This window comes from Brachyistius frenatus, unplaced genomic scaffold, assembly GCF_029030835.1.
Source record: "Brachyistius frenatus isolate BFR_SWC_R1_liver_20210118 unplaced genomic scaffold, ASM2903083v1 Contig_189, whole genome shotgun sequence".
Classification (NCBI taxonomy): domain Eukaryota; kingdom Metazoa; phylum Chordata; class Actinopteri; family Embiotocidae; genus Brachyistius; species Brachyistius frenatus.
The window spans coordinates 564,722-586,303 of NW_027210788.1; the positions used below are offsets into that span (position 1 = coordinate 564,722).

General features: G+C 43.6%; 1 protein-coding gene and 1 long non-coding RNA gene across 5 annotated transcripts in view; one reads left to right on the forward strand and one right to left on the reverse strand.

Moving 5' to 3' along the window:
• The window catches only part of LOC138632603 (spectrin beta chain, non-erythrocytic 4), a 69,830-nt gene that overhangs the window by 30,149 nt on the left and 18,099 nt on the right, over positions 1–21,582 (reverse strand). For 2 of the 4 annotated variants that reach the window (XM_069718304.1, XM_069718305.1), the window contains exons 11-25: positions 21,341–21,499; positions 20,547–20,849; positions 20,254–20,404; positions 19,655–19,791; positions 18,700–18,849; positions 18,021–18,389; positions 17,668–17,882; positions 17,382–17,519; positions 15,407–15,647; positions 14,988–15,146; positions 14,320–14,450; positions 13,949–14,174; positions 11,370–11,572; positions 10,218–10,308; positions 5,516–5,662 (exon numbers count right to left, since the gene is read on the reverse strand). In XM_069718304.1, the coding sequence (XP_069574405.1) occupies positions 5,516–5,662; positions 10,218–10,308; positions 11,370–11,572; positions 13,949–14,174; positions 14,320–14,450; positions 14,988–15,146; positions 15,407–15,647; positions 17,382–17,519; positions 17,668–17,882; positions 18,021–18,389; positions 18,700–18,849; positions 19,655–19,791; positions 20,254–20,404; positions 20,547–20,849; positions 21,341–21,499 (2,820 nt within the window). The other 2 variants (XM_069718306.1, XM_069718307.1) reach the window with 2 other exon arrangements.
• On the forward strand, positions 7,149–9,154 carry LOC138632611 (uncharacterized). The gene is made up of 3 exons (XR_011311824.1): positions 7,149–7,518; positions 7,573–7,783; positions 8,816–9,154. It is a non-coding gene; the product is annotated as an uncharacterized lncRNA (long non-coding RNA).

A 21,582-nucleotide genomic window follows, 5' to 3' on the forward strand; every position in this document is an offset into this window, starting at 1 on the left:
GAGGTTTGAACAGAGCTCGGCTTGATGTTACGTAAAGCTCAACTTGTAGTGAGAGTTTTGGTACTTGGACATCATGTCGTGGTGAAGATGTTGTTAAGATACAGTACATGCTAATACAAGAACAATCAGCTGTGTATCTGTTCAGCTTGCTATGACTTAACTTTGGTGTCCAACTACTGGCTAGCAAATGGAAATATGTTGTGGAAAACAGGAAAAGAAAGAGACATGGAAAGAGATATTTCAGAGAAGACAAGAACAGGAGGACAAACAGGGAAGGTATTTGCTCCGTTAGATGGTCGCTCACAGCATTAGTTTTCTTTGTTGTGATTATAGTCTGGAAACCCTGGGGATTTCATATACGGTACATAATATCAGTAAAACATCCAGAGAATCAGAAGAAGTCTCTGTATGCAAAGGAAAAGACCGAAAACCAATGTTGGATGGCCGTGATCTTTGGTTAGCAGTAAAAACAGACACAATTCTGTAATGGAAATCACTGCATGGGCTCAGAAACCCTTCGGAAAAAACATTATTTGGTGAACATATGTTGAAACTCTACCATGCAAAGAAGAAACCATGAACAAGACCCAGAAACAGAGACGCTGTCTCTGGGGCCGAGCTCATTTGAGACGGACTGAGGTGAAGTGGAAAACTTGTCCGGTCTGATGAATCAAAATACTGTACACACTGAAACACGGACACGTGGCCTCAGATGGCGAACGCTACCCTGAAAAACAGCCATTGCGCTTCACAGTCCCACACAGCCGAGAAGGGTTCTTTCTTACCCCGTACAAAAATAGACCGAAGACTCTCCGAGGACATCAGCAGACAGACACAACCAGGACAGGACATGCAGAGTGTTTAGAAAGCAAGTTCCACAATGAACAGGACTCCATTTCAACGCTACGCTAATACGAGAATAACTTCATGCAATAATGATTCATATTCCAACCCAATTATGTGAGGGAGTTGTCGTCTCTTAACCTACTGTTAATATCTGTTCAATGTGTTTATTAGAAACATTACCTGCCGACCTAATTCGTATGTGGACTTCAGCACAAAGCAAAGACAAAGTTTATTTATATGGATTTTTTTTTGCCTTTATTTGACAGTGACGGGAAATAAGGGCAGAGACCGAGGGGCATGACATGTAACAAGAGTCAGTTCCCAGTTGGGAATCCAACCAATTAATTTGTAGAGTATAATCCTTAACCCAGAACAGCGTTTCTAACACCAGTCAGCAATCAGTACAAATCCTTATCAGCACTGACATGAAACAAAACCAAAAACTGAATGTTATGTGGCAAAAAAAAAAAATTTGCAAGTTGCTAGGCAACGGCCATTGAAAAGGCTTTTGGGGTGAACATGGCTGCTACCTATGACTTCAGAAGCTAAACCCTGTCTATCTGCCAACAGCCAGGCAGCCTGGTGTGACTACAGTCTGCTACCGAAGAGCACGAGTGGTGACCAGCAGAGCCGGATGCACACCAACGCTGTTATGAGAATTACTCCGGTAGAATATGTTCCCTATTCCATCAACGCTTATTTGAACTTGAACCCACAAAAACAAGTCCACACGCATAAACAGCTCTTTTAAGAGGGAGATGAACTTTCCCCACTCTCTGAAAAAAAGTGCAAAAGTCACAGTACACATATCCTTAATATATGCACACACACACACACACACACACACACACACACACACACACACACACACACACACACACACACACACACACACACACACACACACACACACACACACACACACACACACACACGTGCACTTATTATATACAGATTACAAATGTAAAAAAAATAAAATAAAAAAAATAAAATGGCTGTCGAATTTTAGACGAAAGGTGATGACATGCTACTAGTGGATCACAAGAGGTTTTTAGTTTGGGTTCTGGTAGAACATGTCCGAATTAAGGAGAAAGGAAATATCTCATGTTGTATCTCAAGTATAATTTTTACTAACAAATCATAGCCTCTTCAAAGTAAGATGACAAACAGGTATCCAAATATAAGTGTTCACTCCTTTGATTTAGTTGCATGCAGTCTTGTTGTTCTCTTTGCAGTAAAATGTTTTATAAAAGCACATTTATCTGTTTACAATATCAAAAATATAATAGATTTCACCAATGTTTGTGCACACTATTGTTGTTGTTTTTTTACTGTCCTCCAAATGACATCATTTTAACTGCATATTGAAACTAAGAAAAGCTTTAAGCATTATTCTGATCTTTACACGTGGGCGTAAACACTACAATGGACTCCTTTATACTACGTTAGAACAACAACATACGGTGTGTGATATTTCTGGAGCTCCAGGTGAACAGATGCTTTGACACCAACATGTTAGGCAACCACAACCATTATTCCTGAGAATAATATATTAGATTTGACCACAAAAACTTCATCACCAGACATTTAATATTTTCATTTTCAAACAACATAGCTCTCCAGTGTTTCCCTGCCTCCTCCCTTTTGTATATTCCTCACCTCTCCCCTTCTGTAAGCACTTTTCAGTAACCCGACTCTTCCGTCACATCAGCATATGACCCATGAATGTATAATGGAAACAGCCCAGCACTCTCAGCCGACGTAGCGCTGCACTCTCAACATCATGTCACTGAGTATTATTACACATCAGTCAGCCAGCATCCCCCACATCATTAGCACACATATTTTATACCATCATATGAACGAACACGCATATATTATCGCATCACTACCTTCACAGTGCCCACTATGGAAGAAACATAATGAGCAGCTTTTAGACGATGAAAAACCTCAAACTTAACACTTTATTTGAAGCTTTTTTTTTTTTTTTGCATGAGGAAATCAACAGAGAGAGTTTTTTTTCTTTTAGTTGTGCTTGTAATATTTATCGATAGTTACAACCCACATGTACATTTAATGGCTCTAACTACTTCAGTAAACTGGCCACTGCAAGCTGAAATGTCTAATGTATTTTATTTAAGCTGTAATTATATAATTTCACAGGCTGTTTCTTTGGCTGCACTTGCCACTGAACCAGATTTGAGGATCTTGATTAATGTCTTGCATTTCTGTATTTCATGTCTTGAACTACACTGTGACTTCATCCTATTTTTAGCTTGCTTAATGTTTGAATCACTGTCCTTAATGTGCTTCGCTTTTGCCTCATGTTTTGATGCTTTTAATGGTTTTATGTGAAGCACTTTGAATTGCCTTGTTGTTGAAATGTGCCGTACAAATAAACTTGTCTTGCCTATCAGCAAAAGGCAACACACGCCGCTGTATTACGGCGTCGTGTCTCGGCTGCTTCCACCGGGGAGTTTGCACTTCTGGGCCCTGCCCAGTATGAGACTGCAGAGGATTACGCCACTATGCCACAGTCAACTGTGTGCTCTGTCATATCAGTATGATGAGAGATGTTACGACTGAAATATACTCAGTATCTCAATATTCGTTGTTTCAGTGAGCAGCACAAGTGCAAAGTTTTATGATAATAAATATAACTTTAGTGTTGCTTCACTGGAAAATACTGCAGCTCGTTGGCTTTCCTCATAACAGACGTACTGCCAGGTTGTGTTTATGTCATACAGTAACAATACAGTCACACACTTGAGTCTCTACAACAGCCCATATGGGTCCATCAGCATCCATGTGTCACGTCAAAACAACTTCAGCAGCCGCTCGCTGTTACTTAATCTGAAGGGTCATCACATACAATGTCTAATTTTGTAACGGTGACAGGCACAGTCACCGCTGAGAACGACCGTCGAACACGACCCGATGATGGGAATCAGCATCACTTGAAAAAACGAACAAGCGATGAGTGTAGCTGTAGCATTAGCTAGCCTCTTTTCACTAAACGCCGATGTCGACCAGAACCTAACACGTTTCACACAACCTACAAGTAAATATGTTTTCATGTACAGTAAGTACACAATCTGTGATCCTTCATTTCTGGGAGTTTTAGGCCAAAGTAACTGGAAAGGTGCAGAAATCTATGAGCAACATAACATGCAGGGCCCTCTGTGGTCAAACGTGAGCTAATGTCATGTAAGTTTTACCTTCACTGCCCTCAGCGAGCCGAACACAACACTGAGTACCACAAACCAGGGAGGAGACGGAGGCAGCGGAGGAAACGTGGCCTTGAACTGCAGCTCGACTGACCAGCAGTGATTCCACACACGCAGATTCATGTCCCTGCAACCGGTCAGAGGCGTGACGGCAACTTCTCAAAGACAACCAGCCCCGTGCAGCCGGGAAAACACGGCTTACCCAATTACATCTGTGTCGAATGCAGCGTTAGACACGAGGCTGATGTGCTTTGTAAATCGCCTTAATATAAAACAGATCGTATCAGAGCGAGCGCGCTCCTCTCTCTATTTAAAACCCCCTGTCATACTTTCTGCCCTTGCCACTGGCTTTGTTACGCTTTTATTAAGTGAGTTTAGCACTCTGGTGTTTAACACAAGGACGATCGTATAAACCAGTTAAAAATGAATCTGACATTGGGTAAAAAAAAAAAAAACAAGCAGGCAGCGATGCTTCCTGTCTGAAGGGAATCAGTCGTAAGAGGTCGCTTATCTCTTAAAAATGATCAAAATAAATCCTCACCAGGAGTGAATTTTAATTGACAGCTGCTATAAATCTTCCCAAAACATAGCTAATACAACACATCACCTACAAATACAAAGATTCAATTTAGTCCACAAAAAAAGAAAAGCACGCTGTTCACTTTTACGTGTGAGCTTTCAAAACAAATTGCTGCACGTCAAAGTATTAACAATTTCAGATTGTCTGTCAAAAGTCACATATTACGTAATAAAATTGGACAGCGTGCGATTCTGTGCTAGGTTATGTTTACAATAATACAACATATATATATATGCCATATCATATTACTTATATATAGGTCGTATTATCAACTATTAATCCTAAGGGGTAGACGAAAGGCTGTGTTTGTGAATGAAGGTGTAGACAACAGGGTGTGGTTGTGAATGAAGGTGAGAGTACTGTGCCAAACCAAAAGGTCACAGGAGGGGGTCGGCAGCCTGTGAGGTCACATACTGTTGTTCTTTGAGGCATAAACAGGAACAGACTGTCTGGAGGACTCCAGGGTGTGAAGGAAGACAACCACCACCTCCACCAACCAACAAAGGACACATCAATACACATGACTTTTTGGTGTCTGGACTATAAGAAGACGGTCAGGGAGAGTCAGGAGATCAGACTTCGTGAACTGACACATACTCTGTTGCGGTCAGGGAAACATCGTCTGGACCCAGAGCTCTGTAAACGGGTTATTCTGCTGCTGTTAAATAAATATCTTGAAGCCTGACAGCTTTGTACTAGCAGGAGCCTGAGTCCAACAACAGTAACAACAACAACAACAACAACAACAAAGCAGCGTTGTGTCTCGTTCCAAGAAGCTAAAGGCTCAAACCCAGAAGGACCCTCTCAAACTTTCAGGCAGGAGAAATGCATCTCCACCACGCCAACGGCCAGCAGCACTCACCTTCTCAATTTTGTCCAGCCATTCCTTGTTCTGGGCCAACTCGGCCATGAAGGCCTGGTGCTTCAGCCATTTCTTATGAAGCTTTTGGGTCTCGTCTCTGCTGCTGTCCCTCGCCATCAGCATCTTCTCACACACCCAGTCCCCCAGCTGGGCGGGCGAGAGGGCGAGAGAGAGAGAGAGAGAGAGAGAGAGAGAGAGAGAGAGAGAGAGAGAGAGAGAGAGGTGTCAATATTGGAAAAATAATGTAAATAACTGTTTGAGGTGATGATGTTCCAGGAAGTGTTCAAAAAAAACAAAAAAAAACATTTTTTTGAATACACAAGAGATGAACGCGTTCACGTTATCGTAATATCAGACACACGTGTGTTTTTATTTGCCCGTGTCATGTGGAAAAACAACATGAACGACGAGAGCGTCCTGCAGACGAGAGCACACGGTGGGAAACACAAGGTCAAACACAGACGTGGACACTTGATGACGCGCAGCGGGCGCATGTAGGCAAACACACGTGTACCAAACAAGCATGGAGGCAGGAATTCACATGTGCACGCGACACAGCAGCAGACCACACTGTTCACAGCATCAACACACACCCACACAGTAAACAACCCCCCCCCTCCTCCCCCTCTACCACCACCACTCACACATCCCCCTCGCTCTCCATTAAGCAGTCAAATCTCCACATTTTGCACACACAGATCGTCTCGCACGAAGCCGAGACGCGCTGGAGTCCCCCCACGTCCCCCCACGTCCCCCCACGCCTGCGCCGAGAGCATCACCGAAAAAATATCCAGGTCAGCATCAGCATCTCGAGCATCTCCGTCTCTCCCTCAACAACATCTTCCCGACTGCACCTCCGTCCCTCTCTCCGCTAACCCCGGACCGTAAAGAGAGGAGCCCGTTTTACCGGCAGCGTTTAACAGGAGAAGCCCACAGCTGCAGGCGGCCGCCGGTGTCCGCATCCCGGCTGGTTTGCCGACACACACATGCAAAAAAGACAAAAGTCTTCACCGCAGAGCCGGATGGAGAGAGAGAGAGAGCAAGTGATGAGAGGAATCAAAAGGAAAGACTCCTGGTGAGCCAAAGTGAGAGTAAAATGCCAGGCAGGGGGGAGCAAATAACAATACTGGAGGGAAGACAGACTGGAGACTTCAAACTGAGGCTGCACTCCCCCCCCCTCTCGCTCTCTCTCTCTCTCTCTCTCTCTCTCTCTCTCTCTGAGGACTCGCTGTGCACTCAACCAGGAGAGAGAGGAGGGGCGGGGGCGGATCAGTGACGAGCGAGAGGACGACTGAGAGAAGAAGAAGAAAAAGAAAATCCTCCTCCCCAAAACAATAAAATGGCAGGCGGCCAACCCCCCCCCCCCCCCCCCACCCCCTCTCTCCCCTGCCTCACACTTTCAGCAAGCGGGCGAGCGAGCTGCCGGGCTGGTTGGAGGAGGGATGGAGAGGAGGAGGATGGAGAGGAGGAGGATGAGAGGAGAGGAGGAGGATGAGAGGAGAGGGGGAGGAGCCAAAGCCTGGGCTTGGGATTTTTTTTTTTGGGGGGGGGGGGGGGGGGTGCAGGCAACGCCCCCAGGCTCGCCGGTCACGGCTAATGATGCCTGAGCCGGCGAAGGTGGGGGGAGGTGGGCTTTGAATGGTGTCGGAGCAGAAGGACGGATGAGTGCGTGGGGAATGAAAGACTCAAAAGCAGAAGAAAAGATGTTGTTGTTTTTTTCTCTCCGCTTGTACAGACCGAAGCAGTCTAACAGCTAACAGCTGACTCCTCTACAATCGCTGGTGTTTTATCTTTCCCCTCCCGCTCAACACACATCACCCCCTCCAATCATCCCTGCTGCAGCAGTCCCAGGCAGCTGTACTCTCTGTCTCCAGCTCGCCTGACGCTGCTGCTGCTGCTGCTGCAGTGGTGAAGCAGAGAGAAAAGAGAGAGAGAGAAACGGTGGATGTTTGGACACTGAGAGAAAAGAGAAGCTGGTTTGGAGAGTGGGGCACGAGAGACAGGTGAAGTAGGAGAGACAGGTGAAGTAGGAGAGACAGGTGAAGTAGGAGAGACAGGTGAAGTAGGACGGTTGTGGTGGCCGATCCTGAATGAGGGATTTTTGGTTTGCTAGATTTATTGATTGCTCCTCTTTTCCCTTCAACGGACCAGCGATGGACCCCCCCCCCCCTCTCTCTCCAAGCCCCCCATCCCCCACCCACTCCCCCCGCCAACCCCCCTCTGTGTAACTTTGTCACCTCTTCCTGGAGTTTATCACAGTACAGACAGGTAAGGACACACTGACTAAAGTGAGTCGACACGCCTCACACATTTGAACTGCACATTTGATTGCACGCATGCACAGGTCTCATGACTGTAGAGGTCATGGAGGGCCTCCTCCCCCTTCTCCCCCGCTTTCAGACTGTAAATTAATTGAATGAAGGAGAGAGGAGGAGGAGGAGGAGGAGCAGAGGAGGAGGAGGAGCAGAGGAGGCAGTGAGTTGGGGGTGGGATGAATGGGTAGAGGGGAGGAGGCAGATGAGTAAGTCTGACGTCAGAAGGAAAGAGAGGGACAAAAGAAAAAGAGGGAGAGGAGGAGGGTCAAAGGAGAAATCATCTCCTCATCAGACTTTAACTCCACGTCGGTCTCCAGTTTCAGTCTGGAAACAGACATCAAACAAAAGCCTCTCTGTAAAAACCCCACAGTTCACCCACAATACAGGAAACTACACAGAGGTAATGAGGTTGAAGTCAAATAACATAGTCTGTTAATCTATTAATCCAGCAAATTAATCAACAATTTTGGTTGTTGATTAATAAAACAAGCAATTTGAAGACGTCAATTTGACATGTAAGAAATTATGATTTCCAATGTCATAATATAAACGTCCCTTTGGCTGCCAACCCTAATGAAATAGACCTAATCATACGTTTTAAAGAACTGAAAGAGATGATTTGGATTAAGATTAAAAAAATATTACTGTGAACCACACATGTTGACAGACTTCAGTTTAATATCTTACTATGACAGCCTACCTGACAGAGGAAAAGCTCCGAGCAGGCTGGAGTACATTTATACAGAGGGACTTGGCATGTGTAACACACACTGTATTTAGAAATCCTGCCTCTGGTTATAAACTTCTCTTCTCTTCAAACAGACCAGGAGGTTAGAGCAGGTAAAAAGCTCCAGTGTCACCTGAGTTTACTTCTTTTGTCCCGAGGACAGACTTGTACTGTGGATGAAATGGAAGAAGCAGGTTGATGAGGGACTTCAAAGATTATATAAGAGGGGAACAAATGTGTTTTTTTCTATATTTTTAGATTGAAGAATCATTTACAACAGCAAAACCAGCGCCACGTGAAATTGCAGTCCGATCTCCGAGTTCAGAGCCCTTGTGACTTTTCACAAAGCATGCTGTCCTTGCAGTGTTGTCAACAAATAACCACCACTACCACACCAAACACAGAAATTAAAATACTTAATTTAGCACAATGCATAAACTTTTGTTTTTCATATGGTAATAAATAGCACAGATTTTCAGCTTTAATTTGAGTCATTATTCTAACAGGGCTGAACATCAGTAGTTAAAGAGCAGCTCCATATATGGGCGAGTGTGTAACAACTACTTTAACGTCCTCTAAACATACGAGTACTGAAAAGATCAGGAGAAGCTTGTGTAAATGCTGAAGTATTTCAATTTTTTTCTAAAAAAATAATATTTGTATCTATCTTATTTTGATTGTATGCGTATTTTGTAATTTTTTTTTCCTAACTGTATTTCTATGCAGCTGTGATGACTAAATTTCCCCACTGTGGGATTAATAAAGTCTTATCTTATCTTAAGTGTTGGTTGTTGTTTTTTTGTGTACAACAACAATATCAGACTTTGTAAAAACTGTAAATGTGCGTGCGAGTGGATAGAAAGCAGCAGCGAGTAGCAGGAAACACGAGGATGCAGCCTGGACCGGAGAGACGAACACACCCTGCCAGCTGAGAGCTCAGGTTCCTCCTACAGACTGACGCAGTGTCACTCATCCACACACACACACACACACACACACACACACACACACACACACACACACACACACACACACACACACACACACACACACACACACACACACACACACACACACACACACACAAACTCATACACGTGCGCACACACTATTCATGTCGACCGTGAGATACACTCTTCCTCCTTTTGAATTAGTGATGAGGAACTGCGCCGCTGAATTATTCAGCAGAGCCAAAGAGAGAAAGTTGCTGAAACTAAACAAGGTTTCGGCCCAGAAAAGAAAGCCGGCGGACTCTTCAGGGTGAGAGAGCTCAAACTGCAAGGCGGAGCACAGGTGAGGCGTGTGCGGCGCACCTGGACACGCGTGTGGTGTGGAACACGTCACGGACACTTTCCAAAACGACAACACGTAACGACGCTCCTCAAACTATATCGTGCACAGTAAATATGGGAGGAAAGTCAAGCTTAGATATCATAAACATACCCCACATGCTCACTAAACTATATACTGTATATTCTATCACAATCAATTAGCATATATTCACTTAGTAGATGGCTGCTGTGATATTTACAGATGTAAACCGTCATATTACAACACGCTAAAAGATAAAAAGCCAGTTGGAAGTTGTTCTGATCAGTAATTATGAAAATGACAATAAGAGAGCTTAAATCCTCCGACCACCGGTCTGCTGGCCTCCTACCTCATGACAGTCCTGGAGGAACCTCTGGAGCTCCCACTGGTCGTTCAGTTTTTCCAGCCACTGCTGGGCCAGCTCTCGGTTCTGGTTCCCCCTGCAGGAGTCACAGACCGGGCTTTTAGTTTGAATCGACAACAACAAAATCTCACACAGTTATAACATGCTTGAGTGTGTTATCAAAACTAGAAATATAGATTGAACATTTCACGATGTTAATTCGGTATCGAGGGAAAATGAGGGCCAATGTTGCTAAAAAAAAATTTAGATATTGAGAATTTATGATTGCAGTTAACGACAAACAACACCAGAATTGTTTTGTCCATCTTAATCAACGGACTAATTGCAAAATGATTTATTACAGAAGCAGAATGAAACACTGAAATATTTGTGTTGCACTGAACTCTTGTCACCACGGGAGATAAATAAATGCTGATGTGTTAATTCATGTAAATTAAATCTCAAAACCATATGCTACTCCTTGTTGCTATAGGGACTCACTTATACACACACACATTTCCACAAATGTCCAACCCCCCCAACACACCACCACCTCAGCCATCGTACAGATTTCATGGTCAGGTGTCAGTTCAGACCAGACTCTGTTTTCTGTCTTTTGTTTCATTTATACTCGCGAGTCCTTTTGATTTAAATTCTTTAGCTGCTATTATTCTTTTTTTTGTTGTTGTATTGGTGTATTGTGTTTGGACAGCTGCTTGGATTTAGGTGCTTTATGAGCTCAATGCACAGCTAAGCACAGCGTGTTGACCGCAAGCAGCATGAAACCGTTGGAAGTTTCCCCTTCAATGGATTTATTTCCTTGAAGAAATTTGAATTATTGGGAGCTTTTAAAAACTGCCAACTACTTAAAGAGGCTTTCTGTATGTTTTTTTTTTAACTTTATCGCTGTAAACAAAAACCCGACGTGCTCACTGAATTTTCTTTTGTTGGGTTTTAACTCAAACAAACATATATTTCTTCATGCTTTGGGTTCTTAAAAATTCCCAAAGTAAGAGTTGTCAAAGTGAGAATTCAGTCTTTGTGATCTTTTTCGATGGCGTTCAATCCTCGATGAAGATATCGTCCTCTACTTTAGTGTTTTTGGTCAAATAAACTCTTTTATTTCTCCTTTTGTTTTTTGATGTGTGTATGTGGTACCTGTTGGCGAGGGTGTCGATGCGTTCCCGGATGCGGTCCGAGTAGATGTTGCTCTGGCTGATCAGACTTTCTCCTGCCTCGATCACAGCTTTGATCCTGTGCAGGTTCAGCTCCATGGTGGTGGTGAAGTCCTTGTGTTTCTTTATGGCCGCTTCGACCGTTTCCACTGTGGTGGGAAGCTCCACGTGAGCGAGGGCCGACTCCTGGAAGATGAAGACGGGAGCAGTGAAGGGATTGTTTTGGTCCAGAAATTGATAAAGTGAAGTCAGAGCATTAACAAAGATGTACAAAGCTCATGATACACAGAAAAATATCAGAATATATTTAGGTTTTGGACAAACGGTTCTACAAAACAATTTATTCGAAGCCATCAACTTGGATTTCTGCCATTTAGTCAAATAAAAAAATCGGAAGATTAACCGATACTGATTAAACGAATATCTGTGTTACGAAACAAAACTACTTCACTTAAAAAATTATAGCTATATGTATATGGTCTTTGGTTGCTGAAGAAAAAAAGTAAAACAGGGAGAGGCAGAGAGAGATCAATGGCTGGAACATCTTTGATAGATATTGAAGAAGAAACGCTGTTCTCTCTAAATCAACCCCTGCGGGCTGATAAGGAGAGCCGGTCCCTGGTACAGATCTGTTAGCAAACTGAAAGAGACGTTCTGGCCAACACACACAGGCAGGAGTCGGGGTTGGCTCGGCCTGTGACATTTCAGAGAAGAAAAAAACAAACCTCTGCATGTAATACTGAGATTTAATATGGACGACAGACAGAGGACCGACTGTCGGTTTACACCACAGGGCACAGAATCGTCTGGAAAGATGGAAATGTGCTTTAGTACTATCTATAAGGTGACATGAAAGAATGCGCTGATTGTTTTACAAAGATTATCACTCTGATACATCATAAAGAGAAGTTGTAATCATAATTCAGCTAATGTAAAACTCCTGACAATGTCTAAATCTACTTTAAAAGTACTGAATACTTGATTTGGTTTACATCAAATTCTTGCTTTCAGTATTTTGTGAAAATAAGACGGGATATTACCTTAAAAACTCCACTTAAATTACTATAAAATTAGGTAAAAATTTGTCATGTGATATAATCTCTCTTCATTTACAATACTATAAGATTGTGATCTTTGTAAACCAAACTTTATGCAATAACTGAATCACAGACTGAATTCAGCCAATAACAAACATGTATAATGTATACGAGCACATCATTTAATACCATCGTATATGGTTTTTTTTTTACATCCAGAAGCACAAAAACAGAGTTGAGCATCGGGTGGGGGGGGGGGGGGGGGGGGGGGGACGACGACAATAATTCATCCTCCTACACTTCATCAAGAAGTCACGATTTAGAGATAGAACGACTAGAAGCTGCTGCCTCAACAGCTCCTGCTCTAACATCACATCACACACACACACACACACACACACACACACACACACACACACACACACACACACACACACACACACACACACACACACACACACACACACACACACACACACACACACTCCCTCCCACTGCTCTTGTTGGCAGGGCTATAAGCCGACGCCCAACCCGGCCGACAGTCTGTGCATCTCTGCTGCAGTCACAAGGCTTCATTAAGCACCTTTAGAGAAATTGTCTTCATGCAGACGTCAGGATGTTTAGTTGGTGCGATAAAAAAAACATCTTCAACACTAAAAGAGGACGATATCATCGAGTCCACAAAGCCTTTATTTGAACTGACTAAACGATAAAGGGAGTTTTATCTCCAGAAAAGTTTTCGGATTTTTGTTTAATTTAAGAGTTTTAAAAAGAGGGTCAACATGGAGCGTCTGCAGGATTGATCCGCTCCTCCCTTTGCTTCACTATGACTATATGTACATATATTTATGTACGGTCCCAAAAACATTTAAAAGTCAGCCATATAAATGACATCACTAAATAGGCTGCATATTCTTTCTCTTTACACCGTTTTTCTGGTAAACTACCACCAGAAAGAAAATAGAAGATGACAAAGGACATATAAAAACAGCGACGGAGATTTGTCTCCTTTAGTAGCAGCCAAACAAACAAGATGTGACAACACCTAAAAGCTGCGATGTAAAAACAGCAGCATAAAAGAAAAATAAACATGTTGCATACTGCAGCTGTCAAACATAAGTTAACAGAACTCTGCAAAAGTTACATAAGTTAAACAGATGTCTGTGATGCAGTGGAAATTGGAGAAAAGAAAGAGACCTTATTAACATGTACATATGGTAGATGGTGAGTTACATTTTCACAAGCAATAGGAAGCCAACTATAAGACAGCTTTTTCATGTTGCCTGGCAGCATATTTCACGCATGTAAAATCATGTTACAAGATTCATCCTCTGAAGGCCATAAATGTCCGTAACAGGTTTCAAGGCAATATAAGCAAAAAGTTGTTGTGATATTTCGTATTTGAACCGAAGGTTTTGACAGACAGACTAACTGGACGGCTCTTTCAGCTATTTTATCTTTCCATGTCAGAGACGCTCCTTCTACTTAAACCCTGACCACCATCTTTAGACTCTGTCCGTCTCACCTGGTTGTTCAGGAAGGACTCGGCTTGTTTGACGTCTCGCAAGAATAGATGGAAAATGTGAGCCTGGACCAAGACCTCCCTCCTGCTCTCCCACATCTCCAGCAGCTTGTTCCAGCCAACGTCGAGCTTCTGGAGCCACTGCTGCAGGGCGGCCTGAGGAAGAGGAGCCTCCTCGGACTCCAGCAGCTCGTTCATGGCTTGTAGGCGCTCGTAGTCCTCTTCATACCTGCATGAACGACGAAAAGAGACCCGTCCAGTTATTCTCTGGATACCTGATGTGCTTCTGAGATCCTTTTTGTGGAAAAAAACGACATTATATCAAATAATATTAGGAGCAAAAGTATGATTTTTGTTGTCCTTCGGTCACCTACCGTCCAATCTCCTCCTTGAGAGCGGCGTGCTTGTTAATGAGCTTCTCTGCCTCCTCCAGGTTGTTGGGCAGCTGGTCTGAAGCAGCAGCTGTCTGCGTCTGGACCAGCCAGGTGAGGAACGAGTCCAGGTCCTGACGAGTCCCGAAGAAGAACATGATTCACGTTTTAGTAATTGTGTTGTTGGGCTGCTGCAGACTTCTGTGCAAACTGACAAATTTATAATATTCCCCTGACAAAATATCAACATATGCAGAGTTTTATCTGCGCAACAGTTTCTTCCTTCCCGTGAGGTAAAGTCCACGGCAGTGGGTTTCCAGATTAGCAGTCCGTTGGTTGTTCTTTTGTTTTAAGTCTCTTTGCCGTCCTTTGACAAGAAGAGAATTACAATTCTCATAAAGTTGTGGAGGTAAAATATCAGATTTTAAATGACATTAAAACTAAGAAGTAAGATTTCTATCGGCCGATAGCTGTTAAGTGTCATGACATACTGTGTCTGTATGGGTTGTTGGTTGATGACTGATCAAATTATTAGTGGATCAAAGCGGTTTTGTGGTTTTAAATAGTTTATCTCACTGGTTTGGAAAGAGTGACTCGATTGTTTGTGTCACAGAAAGGTGAGAGATTATCAGTAAAACTCGACCAGTCATAGATATCTTCCTGATTAGTACCTGTATGAAGCTCTGCAACCTGCTAGCCACCATCAGCGAGTCCTCACATCCCTGCAGGGTCTGTTTCAGCTCTTCCCACTCAACACTGATGCCATCAAATGGCACCAGAACCTCTATGGCCCGACCCGGGTGAGCGGTGGCCATATGCTCCGCCTCTTCCTACATCACCAAACACAGACGCCATGATAGTTACTCTAGCCTTTTATGCTGCACAATATATAAAATCACCTCATTTATGTATCTAATCTCTCTGGATTTTTAAACTCACTGAACTTTTAAACTTCTAAAACACAGACAAAAGTAAAAAAGGTGAACATTTCCATGTTTCTTTTGTGATCAATATGAAAATATCAACCTTAAAGACAAAACACTGTCCTCCCTAAATGTTTGTACAGTCTGTTTTTTGTTTTTTTTTCTACCTGTAGATGCAGTAGTTTGGGCTCCAGGACCGACAGGGCTCCCTCCATGGTGGAGAGGCGTCTCTGCAGGGCTAGGACTCCCCCCAAATCGCTGCCCACATACTGGGTGGCATCGATGGCTTTTCTCTTCTCCTGGATCTGGGACTTGATCTCGCCGCACTCGAGCAGGTAGTTCTGCAGGCGCATCATCGAGTCCAGCTGATCTTTCTTCTGTTCAACCAGCTCCACGATGCTGTTCCACCTGGCAGAGTGAGACAGACAGCAGAGAATAATACCGGAGGTGTAGTTCGGGATGGAGGAGAGTGGACGACTTTAAAGGACATGACAGTCAAGAGTTACACCCACTTCATAGATCCCTCATTTAGCCATGTGTGTTCACTTTGTATTATTCAGTATAAAAATGTTCACAAGACAGAGTCTTGTGTGCACGACTTGAGTCCTTGAAACAGTATTCAGTTGTCTTCCTTAATGCAGTGATGAGCAGAAGTTCTATGGATTAAATCATTGTAATATTAAAAGACCCGTTTCCACCTGTTGTCATGATGACCTGAAATGAGCCGACAGGAACTGATTCATGCGAGACAGTTGTTTGCTCTGCTCTGCTGTGGTCGTCATACAATATGTTCTCCTGAATCTGCTCCAGACCAGCAGGTCTCAATACACACCCATTCAGCAAACAAACACACACACACACACACACACACACACACACACACACACACACACACACACACACACACACACACACACACACACACACACACACACACACACACACACACACACACACAGATCCTTGTCACTGTAATGAGGTAATGGCAGACTCGCTCAGCAGGCAGGCAGGAAAACAGCTCGGTGACACTGACCTCAGAGCAGCAAAACTTAGTTTTTGTAGTATATTTAAATTTAAGCATCATTCAATGTAAAGTAATAATTTACACTGTCATTATTTTGTGGTGATACGCACTTAAAATCAGGGCAACTGTTGGGACTTGATATCGATGGCTAAACCCGAGTGATTCCACCATTTCGTTCATCTGAAATATTTTCAAATGTTACGTCACGCTGTTCGTGGTCTTGTGGACGAGAAATACAACAAATATATCAGAAATTAATTTAGAAGAGATACTGTAAAGATGAAAAATAAAACTGAGTGATTCCATAACAATGTGTATTATTTCATTAACACTCCATTAATAAATGTTTTTACAGAAGTTTGTTGGTGTTTCACAGCATCTGATATCGGTATTGTACCACTAGTGTAAACAGTAAATCCAAATCAAAAGCCAGCAATGATATTACGTACTGTATTTGAAATCCTACAACTGGAACACAATTTGAATAACTAATACCAGAGAGGATGATGAGTGTTTATTTGGTATGTTTGTTGTGCCGTCGGCTGGCCTCGTCTTGACTGAGGAAGCCAAGCACAGATGGTCATCCTGAGACCGCCACGATGCGCCAAGGTCACAAGACTCATGGACACTCGGCCATCATGGTTTCTGCTGCCAGACTTAACAGCCGTGGTCAATGAATATGACTGAGACGGGTAAAAAAATAAAAATCCAATCCCATCATAGCGTCCTCCTGGTTGGATACCAATGTAAAAACAAAACAAACAAAAAAACAGAGAGGAAGTGGTTCAGAAGAGACACATATTTTACATTTATATCTCAGACAGAGACTGACAGGACACAAGGCACTTGTCAAACTATTTCTAGAGTAGTGCATTAGTGTTATTAGTAGTTTGAGTAGTAGTGGTGGTATTTTTAATTTAGTATTTGTGCTCTATTATATCATTTAGCAGTATTTGTCCTTCGTAGGGGAAGTAGAGCAGATCTGGCTTTACACTAGTGTGTTTATTCAGGTAGTTTCATGTTACTAGTAGTGCAGGTGGTTTCTTGTGGTAGTGGTTGTAGTAACTCTGGTAATTGCAGCTATTGTAGCTGTTGGGCTTTCAGAATTTTTTCCGTACCTGGAGTTGAGGTGGTCCTGACAACCTCTGACCTCTGTAGACGATGGATGACCTCCATCCAGGAGCTGCTGAACTATCTGATTAACGTCCAGGATCCTTCCCATCAGGCTGTTCATCTCCTGGTCCAAGCTCTCAAACCTACAACAAGAGGCCATGTGGGATACGATGAGACATTCAACCAGTTAAAAGAGTTAAACCCAGACGCTGTTCAACCAGCTGAGCTTCAAGCTTCACAGCAATCAAAACGTCTCCCTCTTCCCATTGTTCCCCTCTCCCCTCTCCCCACCTGTGTGCCACCACCTCCACGTCCTCCAGTTTCTCAGGGACCTCCATCTTGTCTAGCCACTGCTCCTTCTCATCAATCCATAGTTCGCAGGCGTTGACCTCACTGAACATCCGGTAGACGGCCAGGGCGTCGTGAAGCCACTGTTGTCTGAGCACCGCAACCTCAGCAACCTCCGTGTAAAGCTGCTCCACCTCCCCCATACGCACCTGCACCTCCTGCAGAGGGAAGACGGAGGGGGAGGAGACAGAAAGAAAGAGAGGGCAAGGACGAAAAGGTAAAAAACAACATATAAAATACTTGATACAAAGAGAGTTAATATCCTCACGATGTTCGGCTTTTATGCTTCTACCAACCTCCTGATCACGGTATCGCAGAGGCAGCGCCACCATGTGTTTGCGCAGGGCCATCACATGCATACGATGTTTGTCGACGGCCTCGCTGACCCCTCGGTGTTTTTTCAGCAGGGACTGAGTGGAGTACTCATCGTGTCCGAAGTCCTCACTGGAGACCAGGCGGTAAGCGTCCTGCAGCCAGGCCACCAGGTCATCGGTCTCCGTGGAGAACTGGAAGAAGTTGAGCGCCTCCTGCAGGTGCCCCAGACGCTGCGCTGCCTGGTCCTCCAGCCTCTTCCACTCGCCTTTAACCTCCATAATGTGCTCCTGGATCCCCGCCGTGCCGAAGCTCTTCTCACTCAGAATCTGCTTCCCTCGCTTCATGGTGTTCTGGAGGAGGCGGCAGGATAAAGGGACGTTAGCTTCAAGCTCTGTTTTAAAGTGGGGCATCAAAAAATCTTTTCTGAACACTGTTGCATAGTTTCACTGCAGTACATGAAGATCTGAGCAGAAATTTCAGGTACTGTAAGTATTCCCAGCGGTGATTCTCACACTTACAAACAAAAACACACGTATACACACACACACACACACACACACACACACACACACACACACACACACACACACACACACACACACACACACACACACACACACACACACACACACACACACACACACACACACACACACACACCTGCAGCAGCGAGCGGTGAGCCAGCAGTTCCCCAGCCAGAGTCTTGTGTTTTTGTAGTAACCTCAGCACACTGCTCAGATCCTTCCCATAGCCCTGAGCTCCCAGGATGGAGCTTTTCTCCCTGATCCAGGCCTCCGACTCCTCCAGCTCCTAACGGGACCACAAACAGCCAAACAAGATCTCAAATAATACATTTATTTATTTATCTATAAATTTATAAACGACGTATGGGTTTTATAACCATATCTTAATCCAAAAAAAGAAGCAAGAAAGAAGTAGAGAGAGAAATGATAGAAACAATTAAAATAATACAATTTAAAAGACGTGCAAATAAAAAGGACGGAAAATAGCTAAAGCAATTAATAAGTGGGAAACAAAAAATTAACATTAAGATAAAGGATTACTTAAAGAAAAAAATAATTAGCAAAAATACACAAAGGAAAAAAGTTCTGAAATATAGAACAGACCGATCTCAGTCTGTGTCTGAGCCAGACAGTAAATGTCTGACGGTTGTAAAGCGAATTATCCAAATGAACTAGTAATGCTTCATAAACCAAAGCACAAAAGAAAAAGGTTGGAAAAAACATGTTAAACCTTGACTCTGCTAAAGAGGTTGTTGCAAAAGCTAGAAAAAGAGCTTAAAAAAGCTGTAATAAATTATTAAATGAACATTTTATCAGGGGATTGTCATATTTTTTAACTAGAAAATTCAAAAATGAGCACTGACATCCTTTAATCTAAGAGTTACTATACTGTGCTTAGTTGTATTTGCAAAAAGTGACATTTGAAGTGGGTTTAAATGTCAGACTGTCAGTTTTTATAAACTTACAAAAAATGTCATCACTCAACTGATGTTAAAAAGGTGTTTAAAGCTGTCCAACAAGCACCTCATACGAAGTCTACTGGCCCTTTAACTCAATCCCGCCTCTCGTCTCAACCTGTCGACCCGTTCTACCTGAAAAAAGGCCCACAGTTGTCTCGACTCCTCGAGCTCAGCGCGTCTTTTAGCTGCCAGTTGTTTCAGCTCCTCCAGGCAGGAGGAGACGTGGTTGACACGGTTACAGATCACCTGTGGGTCGCATGGCTGGTAACCTTGAAGATGAAAAAGAAAAACGTGGGGAATATAACCATGAAAAAAAAAAAGAAGACACAATAGATACAGAACTTAATTCATCACATCTCTGAGTGCCAACTAAAAAAGACAAAAACCCACAGGTATGCTGAGCAGATCACATTACTCATATCAAGTTCTAAAATCCATTTCCCTTTCATGTCAAGGTCAAACACATCTTCTCTTGACTAAATTAAATCAATACTGGATCATTACTTGCTCTGGGTTTCATTTAGTCAGTCTATGACATAAACAAGCACTGGGAATACGTTCAAAAACAATGATTGCCCCCTTCATTACATTCCTAACTCTTATATTTTACTAAAATGTACCAATATTGTTCTGAAAACTATCAGAGCAATTAAAAACTGCATTTTAAGGTGTGTTTTTACGCCAGTCTCTTTTAAAGGAGCCTAAACGAGCCAGCATGCATGTGTGTGTACCTTCTATTGTGGTAAATTTGAGGGCAGCGGTGTTGAGGGTCTGAACTCTCTCAGCCTGCACAGTGATGTCGGCTTCATGCAGGCTGTGTTTCTGCAGCAGGTCGTCCACTTCCAAAAGATGCTTCCCAAAGTCCTTTGACAGCAGCTGGACCTGAGAAGAACGAAGGAATAGAAGGGGGACGAAGACGAGAGAAATAAGGGATAACGGGAAACCGTGAAACATTAGAATATTTATTTTCACGTCATGCTGAAGTGTCTTTCTCATTCTCTCACTCTCACACACCCTCTAGTACCTGTGTGTCCTCCATCCAGTCAATCATGTACACCATATCCTGAAAAGTCTTCTGCAGGGCTAGATTCTTCTCTAGCCGGGTCCTCCTCCCCGCCACCAGCTCCTTCAGCAGACTCCACTGGCCCAGGATATTCTCTTTACGTGCCGAGATACGTCGGATGTCGTAGTATCCTTCTGTCTCTATCTCCGCAGCGAGTTCCACGACCACGCCGATCCTCTCTTCGTACGAGGCTATGTCCGCCTCAATGGCCTCATGTTTCTTCATCGCCGCCTCGACTGCTGGTAGGTCGTAGCCAAAATTATCCTGAAAGGCAGAGAGGGGAAAAAAGAAAAAGAAAAGAAAGAACAACATGAAGAGTGTTTCTGCAGTGGAGAAGCAGAAGGAGGAGTGACAGAAGAATGCAGAGAGATGAAGTTCAAACACGGACACGATGAGGTCAAAATCAAAGCATATGCATTATATATAGGCTCTACGTTAGCGTAGCACCCTGGTGCATTACAGGCTGTATGAGGCCTCCTAGCTAGCGTATGGTTAGTCTGCATGTGAGGCGATTAGAGGACATCTGTAAACGGTAGAATATACTAATAGTCTGCATGAGAGGCATTCAGGGGTCATCAGTAAAATGCAGCTCAAGAAAATAACCTGGCTTACACTCTCCCCATCTAAGCTGCATGCGCACCACCCACCACCACAAGTAAGTGTTCTTTTTGCACATGTCGCGCTATATCCTCAACGACAGATGGACACACATTCTGTAGCTGCATCAGGTGAGATGAGCACATTGTCGGACCCACCTGCGACACAAGTCTCTGATTCTCGTTGAGCCAGGCTTGCCTCATGGTAGTTTTGTGGTCGAAGCGCTGAGCCAACAGCTCGAGCTTCTCCTGACGAATCAGCTCCTTGCGCAGAGCCACGCCCCTCTCATGCTCCGCCTTCTCCAGCCTCTCCCAGGCCTACACAATAATAATGGATTAAAAACTGTTTATCAGTGTAACGGGGAAAAAAAATGAAATATAGGACATAAACTCCAGCTGGT